Raw genomic sequence first — 7,544 nt, 5'->3', positions numbered from 1 at the left:
GCTATTATACTGCTGCCCCTCCCGCGTCCCGGCCGACCCTCTCCCACCTCCGCACCACACGCGCGCACCCACCGGTCCTGGAAAACTTTTGGTGTCTGCGCGACCTGAACTTGGGGGCACGCGAGCGCTTCTTGCTAAACTACTTGGTGCACTGAGACGCCATCCAGCTTTAGAGGAAGCGGGCGCTAAGTGGGAGGAGGAGGGATCCGACGGGCCGCTCCCAGCTCCGCGGTCAGTTAAGAGTCTGGAAACACCCACAACCTAGTGGCCCATTCATCCTCCCTCTCATCTTTTAAGCTCTCCTGTACGCGTTACCGTACTACTCCTCCCTGGCCCGCCCCAGCCTGAAATCACCAGGAGGGCCCAGCAAGACGAGCTCCGGCCCTGTTCTTCCCGAAGCGCGCACCTCCCAACCCCCGGATTCATGCGTCCCTCCCCCGAGGCCACACTCTTGACACCAGATTAGGTGTGAAGTTGGGGTGGGCACCCCTAGGTCTGACTTCAGCTGCACCCACTGGCGGGGTTCCCTTTGAGATTCAAGGTGCACAGAGTACCAGGACACTGCACTTCCCACCTTTCCCCGGCCCCTCCGGGCCCGGCCCTGACCTGGAGGAAGGCCTGCAGCGAGTCGTTCCGGAGGACCGCCACAGCGGCCATGGCTACAGCTCGCAGGCTGCTCGCTGCGGAGCGGGGCGCCGCCGCCGAGGCATGGACGCCCGAAGGCGAGGACGAGCAGCCGCCCAGCGCGCCTCCCGCGCCCGCTCCGCGCGCCGGGCCCTCCCCGCCCGCGCCCCTCGCCGCGCCCCGCTCGCTCGCCCCGCGCGTGGTCTGAGCGCTTCGGGATCACCTCCAAGAATTTGATAAGGACTTTGCTGGGCCGCCAGCCAGTCAGAGGGAAGATTTATGGCTTTGAAGTTTGCCGCTACCCAATCATCAAAGAATAGCGGCTCTTTCAGAAGCGAAAGCAAATCCTTTGAATCCACAAAGCTCCTATGGTGTGTTTGTTGGTCTGGATAAAAGAACTGATTATTAGGGGGGATGGGAAGGGAGGAGATAAAGGCGGGACAATTAATGAAGTAATCACTATGTGGGAAATGTATATACACAAATAATTGGATTTTCCTGATCAAAGGGGGCCTTGCCGCCTGGAGACCCGCGCTTGGGTTGCTAGAGACACTCGATCCTCCTGCACACACACACTCACACACACACACACTTGCAATTAAAGATTTGCACTGAGGCAGTGTCCAAAGTGACAAAGTGTCTTTGTTATCTTTAGAAAAATCTGCTTTCCCCTTCCAGGCGCGGGACTTTGAGTAGGAGATGAGGGTAACTCTCCGCAGTATTTACACATCCCGCACTCTAACAAACGCCTGTCTGCGCGCACCTGGACCCGAGGGAGTTCCCGTGGCTAGGCGTGGGGCCGTCCGCACCCCGCTGGTTGTGTGTCCCCCCGCCCACCTCTGTGGAGCGGAGGGCACGGCTGTGACCCCGGGCAGGGCGGGACGGCCGCCCAGGGAGGCGGTGGGTGGCGCGCAGTTCCTGCTCTTGTGACGTGCCTGCTGGAGACCTGGAAGTTTTCCTCAGGCTATAACTTTTGCAGAGTGGACCTGGGAAAAACGCTCTACTCCACGGCAAGCTCAGCTTTGACCCCTAAAGCTGAGCTGGCCGGGACACCCAGAGCAACCCTGAGTATGCCATCCGCCCTTTCCGCCCCAGGCGGGCAACCCTGGCCGCTGAGGAGGGGGCGGGCGGGGGACCGCTGTGAGGCCCCCCGAAGGCCCCGCGAAGCCCTGGTTTCTCCCCTAAGCCCCGGCGAGCGTGCGCACGCTCTCAGAAGCGGGTTACTACTTTAAAAGGAAAGGAGGAAGCTTTTATTGTTGCTGCGGTTCAACAAACCTCAAATCATACGCGGGAGGCCCCCAAAGGGGACAGAAAAAAATACACACTTTTCCCCAGGTCCTTTGGAAAGAAAAGGCCCTTCACCCCGCGCGCGGGCGTTTTTCGCCCAGGGTGGGGAAGCGCGCCCCAACCTTCCTGACTGCCCACCTCTGGCGGAGGAGGGACACCGGCCGCCTGCCTCCTTTCAACTCGGGACGCAGGGCGCGTCCTGCTGCGGCGCTTGGGACACCCGATCCCCCTCACCCGCAGGGCGGGGCGGGGAGGGAGGGAGAGGCGGGCGGGACGCCGCAGGGTTCTCTCTGCGCCTGGGCACTCGGGGCGCGGAACCGCCTACCAGGCCTGGCTGCAGCGGCCCACGTGACCGCGCAGCCAATTGGGCCGCGGAGCTTGGCCTACCCGGCCCGTCGTCCAGACTCTTGGCGGACACGGTTTCCTCTTCCGAGAAACCAGCTAGCGCCTGGCCTTTGTGCGCGTTGTCCTCCTGGAGACCACACCGCGACCGGGACTGATGGGAGAGGACCGACCCGGTGGTCCACCCCAGGATGCAGTGTCAACAGTTAGTCTAACTCCATCGGATTTGGAGTCCGGCCTGCATAATGGTGCCCTCCGAGCCTCCTTCAGGCGTCGGGACACCAAGCCACCAGGCCCACCTTCTCCCACGCGCGCCCAGGTCACGCCTGCGAACTGGGAGCATCTTACTGAAGACAAATGGGCAGCACGTGGCCCAAACGTTGAGTCCCTCGCACGTCCCTCACTCGCACGCTCCCCCCTTCTCAGCAATGTGTCCCTTCTGAAATGGTGAGCTGTGGCCGCGCGTGCCACTGGGCCGACCCCGTCTGGCTCCTTCTGAAGACTAGGTTGGGGTGTTCTGGGAGGGGGGAAGGTGAGCAGGCTTAGCGGTTTGATGCAAGGCCTGGCAGACCTGCTGCTTTTGCCACTCCCTCGGCCAGGGTCGAGTACCAGAGAAGCTTGAGACCCAGGGGAGCTCTTAACCGGCGGTTAAGAGGTCAAGAGCCCCTTGCGCGGATGTCCGCCGCTGACCTCGAGGCCGACCTGGTTCCTTACGGTTTATATCCTCTCCCTCTCCATTGAGCTCTTCTGACCCCCTTTCCCTGGGAGGCGGGCCGGGCTTGGCTAAGCGCGCATCTTCTTTGCTGAATCTGATAAGTGTTTTACCACAAGGCAAGAAAAGCCATTTCACGTCTCTGTAAAAAGAGTTAACTTTTTCTCCAGGACGTGCCCATTCGCCAGTTAAACCACTATCGGTGGCCAGGAGGCCAAAGAGAGTAATGGCTGGGTGGATTTTTCCTGCTTTGCCATTTTCTAGTTGGTGACCTTGGCAACCGAGTGCCTCAGTCTCTTTGTGCCTCGGTTTCCCCATTTGGAAAAATAGTGCCCCCCTCGTACAGTGTAGGCTTAAAAGTTAAGATAGGCAAGGACCTTACAAGGAACACATAGTAGGCCTCTCCTGCGGGTTCGCAGTCGCTGATTCTGGCTTCCTCTCCATTGTGAAAGCCCGCCCGGCCCGGCGGAAGTTTGGAGAGAGACTTTGCGGAACCGCTGTTTGGCCTCCCTTCCTTCGTCCTCTGAGCTCCTGAAAAACTTAACGAAGTAATGTTCGGAGCGTCTATTAAAAATGCAATGCGGGAAGATCAAAGTACAATATTTATTTTAGAAATTTGTTGCAATCACCAAGAGATACAGGTATCAAGGCCAAATGTCAGTTCCATTACACAAAGCCCCGCGCCCGGGAAGAGCGTGTGGCTGCTCTGCCATAATGTAAAGAGACATCAAAGACCAAGCGCGCGGCAAAGTGCGCAGCCGGGAGGGAGGGAGCGAGCCCGGGAGGGCCGGGCGCGGCCCAGACGGCGCGGGGGCTGCGGGGCGGGGGTCAGTTCAAAGAAGTATCCGCTGGGGCGCGAGTTCACAGGAGGGAAGATTTAATGGGCTTTCTTTTGTGGGTGGGTGTGTTTGTGCACAGTGGACCCAGGAACTCCTATGTGGTCCTCCCGCCCGGGGGCGGAGATGGGGGCGGGGTGGGAGTAGCGAGTGAGGAGCAAACTTTAACCGCGGCGGGGGGCGGGGAGCTTGAATAGTAGTCTCGGGGCGGTGGCTGGCACAGAGGAGCCTCCCTCTCTCCAAGCAGCTCTCCAAGCAGCGGGGTTCCGAGGCTGGGAAGTTTGCTTCGCAGTTTCTTCGCAGGCGGGCGGCGAGCGCCGACTGAGTGAACCTGCGAGAAGAGGCGGGTAGGTGAACCCGAGGCGGCGCGGGTGCAGGGGCCGACCCGCTCTGAGCGCCCTGGGATCTCTCCGGGATCAACTCCTGGGGTTGCTACTTCGAGCCCAAGTCTGCTGTCTCGCCTCGGGCATTTTCTTGAAGCAGCCGGGGAAGCAGGACTCTGGCATAGATCCAACCATTCACGCCTCTCCAGTTGATTCTTTTACAACCTATGTATTATTTAGGTCATTTCAACAATTCTTAATTCATCGGCCTTTTACAGCACGGTGTTGCTTAACCGGCCAGATCTCACCTCTCCCTGTTGGAGCCTCGGCCTTGCAGTTGTTCACATCCGCCCAGTTAATACAGTACCAGTCGCTGAGTTATTAAAGATGCTGGGAGGGGTGAGAGCAGAATTGTCCTGGTGCTAATGGGGCGCTGACTCGCGGGAGGACGCTCGTCGCTTCTTCAGTCATCTACAACCAAGTATTCTCAGAGCAGTCTCCCGGCAGCCTTTTGAAGTTGTGTTAGAGCAGAAAGCTGCTATTGTTCTCAGCTCTCAACAAGGAAGGGATCAAGCTTTGCCTCTTCAATTTGAAAGATTTTCTTTTTTATGGTGGTGGGGGAAGTAATCGCAATCTGATGCTCTCAATAAGCTAACTTTGAGGATTTGGAGCCGTCTCCTAGTGTCAGCCTCAGACCAAATCATAGATGCCCCAAAGCCTATCTGAAGTAGGGGGCACTTCATTTCAGGGAAGTATGTAGTCACATGCAATTATAAGCCTGGGAACCTGCCTTGGTGACCAGATTTTCTCCTAGAAAGTTTACTTCCCAAGGAAAGTTTCCTCAATTGGAAATCTTTAGTCAAGTTTAAGCTTAAATTTCCAAATTGGATCAGTACAGAATGGATGTAGAACGAGGAGGGTTTAAAAAAGAATCTCATCCAATTCTACTCCCTCATTTGATAACAAGAGAAACAGTATTGCCTATGTGTCCTGCTTGCCCAGGAGGGTGAATGTCACAGATGCTCCATAAATGCTCACTGGTGCTGGGTGGTGGAGTGTAGTTGGGTATACCAGGGTCATCTGCATACAGACCACATGATGCAGCCGGAACTGAGGGAGGAGGAGGACTGATGAGAGCTGGAATAGTTCAGGGCGGCTTTAGCAAGGACATAGGGTTTGGAGGAGGCTTTCAGGGCCTACAGAATTTTAATGTGGTCCTAAGGAAGAAGGTGAAGGGGGAGAGGGACAACAGAGGAAACAGAACTCTCCAGAGGAGTCGAACAAGCAGGTACACAAGGTGGGGCCGGGTTAGAGAAGTCAGAAAGAGGAGTTTGCCCAGATGCTGTGTAGGGAGCACTCCTGAGTAGGTGAGTAACAAGAATTCAATTTCTTTTCAGAAAACTTCTTCTCCAGGAGGGCTGGCTCTGTAGCCAGCCTGGAGGGATAGATGCTGATGCACTTACCTAGACATGACTTGGTGAAGGCTTTGATTGGAAACTGGTAGTAGTGGTGAAAGAGTTACTTCACATTTTAAAGGGAAAAAAGAATAAAATCTGGTCACAGAGATTAATGCAAAATAAGAGATTTGCATAAATGAAGGGAAACCTCCAAAGGACCACTCTTGAACAAATGGTGCTGGGACAACTGGATATCTCAATGTAAAAGAATGAAGTTGGGTCCTTTTCTTGCAATATACACAAAACATAACTTGAAATTGATCATAGACTTAAATGTAAGAGTGAAAAAGCTCATAAAAGAAAACAATGAGTGAATCTTCATGGCCTTAGGTCAAAGAAAGCCTTCTTAGAAGTGACACTAAAATCACAAGTGAAAAAGGAAAAAGTAAATGAACTTCACCTAATTTAAAACTTTTATGCTTTAAAGGATACCATAAGAAAGGAAAAGACAACCCACAGAATGGAGAGATAGTTTGCAAATTACATATTGAGTAAGGGAACTCTGGCAACTCAGCAATAAAAAGACAACCAACCAAATTAAATTTAATTAATTAATTTTGAGATAGAGTCTCACTTTGTTGCCCTCTGTAGAGTACTGTGGGGTCACAGCTTACAGCAACTTTAAACTCTTGGCCTTAAGCAATTCTCTTGCCTCAGCCTCCCAAGTAGCTGGGACTACAGGTGGCCGCCACAATGCCTGGCTATTTTTTTTGAGATGAGGTCTTGCTCTGGCTCAGGCTGGTTTCAAACTCTTGAGCTCAGGCAATCCACCCACCGTGGCCTTGCAGAGTGCTAGGATTAAGGCGTGAGCCACCACTCCCAGCTAACCAAATTTTAAAATGGGCAAAGGATCTGAATAGACATTTCTCCAAAGAAGATATACAAATGGCCAGTAAACACACGAAAAGACACCTAAACATCATTCACTATCACTGAAATGCAAATCAAAACCATAATGAGAAACCAATTCACATCCACTAAAATGCCTAGGTTATAAAAAAAAGATTAGTAACAAATGTTGGGAAGGCTGTGGACAAATCGGAGCCCTCGTGCATTGCTGGTGGGATTGTACAATGGTATAGTCTCTTTGGAAAACAATTTGGCAGTTCCTCAGAGTGCTAAATGTGGAGTTACACTTCTCTTAGGTGTGTACTACAGAGAACTGAAAACACATCCATACAAGAACTTGTACGTGAATGTTCATAGCAGTATTATTCATAGCTGAAAGTTGGAAACAACCTACTGTCCACCAACTGATAAAGGGTAAAACGTGGTACAATTATGCAACGGAATATTGTTCAGACATAAAAAGGAATGACACACTGATACATGATACACTATAGATGAACCTTGAAAACATTATGCCAACTGAAGAGATCCAGTCACAAAAGACTGAATAGCGTATGTTTCCATTTATATGAAGCATCTAGAATAGAGAATCCAGTGACAGAAAGCATCCCAAGGAGTGCCAGGGACTGGGGGCGGGAGGAATAGGGAATGATGGCTAATGAGACAGGCTTTCTGATGGGGATGAAAATGGTTTTAAATTATGCTGATGGTTGCACGGCATAATATATTAAGGAAACATTGAATGGTATATTTTAAATGGATGAATTGTATGTCAGGGTATGTGATTATATCTCAGTAAAGTTGTTTAACAAATCAAAAGGGCCGTAAGGATTTCACCTGTGAGGCAGCAAGAATAGTTCATTGTTGACAACAGTGGGAGAATAAGGGAGATAGTTCAGAGTTATGCAGAAGTGCTGGATTCAATTTGAATCTGAGATTTGGGTTGGCTGCTCCTGGGGAAATGCCTGTAGAAGGCTGAAAATGTGGGAAGTGAGTGGTGTGAGTGAGTGATAGTGCTGGAGAGAAGGACTTGTGAGTGTTGCTAAGTGGGGATGGCTGAGTGAGCTCACAGGGGTGAGCAGATGTCAGGCAGGTAGAGAAAAGCTACCACAGA

The 7,544-nt window shown here is 52.8% G+C and overlaps 1 protein-coding gene across 1 annotated transcript in view; it reads right to left on the bottom strand.

The window, feature by feature from the left end:
* SP5 (Sp5 transcription factor) overlaps positions 1-657 on the bottom strand; it is a 2,302-nt gene extending 1,645 nt beyond the window's left edge. Inside the window, exon 1 of the mRNA XM_012812071.2 lies at positions 607-657. Within this exon, the coding sequence (XP_012667525.1) occupies positions 607-657 (51 nt within the window). The remainder of the gene's footprint in view (positions 1-606) is intronic.
* Between the last annotated feature and the right edge of the window lie 6,887 nt (positions 658-7,544).

This window comes from Otolemur garnettii, unplaced genomic scaffold, assembly GCF_000181295.1.
Source record: "Otolemur garnettii isolate 467f Iridium unplaced genomic scaffold, OtoGar3 scaffold00187, whole genome shotgun sequence".
NCBI lineage: Eukaryota > Metazoa > Chordata > Mammalia > Primates > Galagidae > Otolemur > Otolemur garnettii.
Note: the sequence above shows the minus strand (reverse complement) of the source record. Positions and strands in the feature narration are given on the sequence as shown.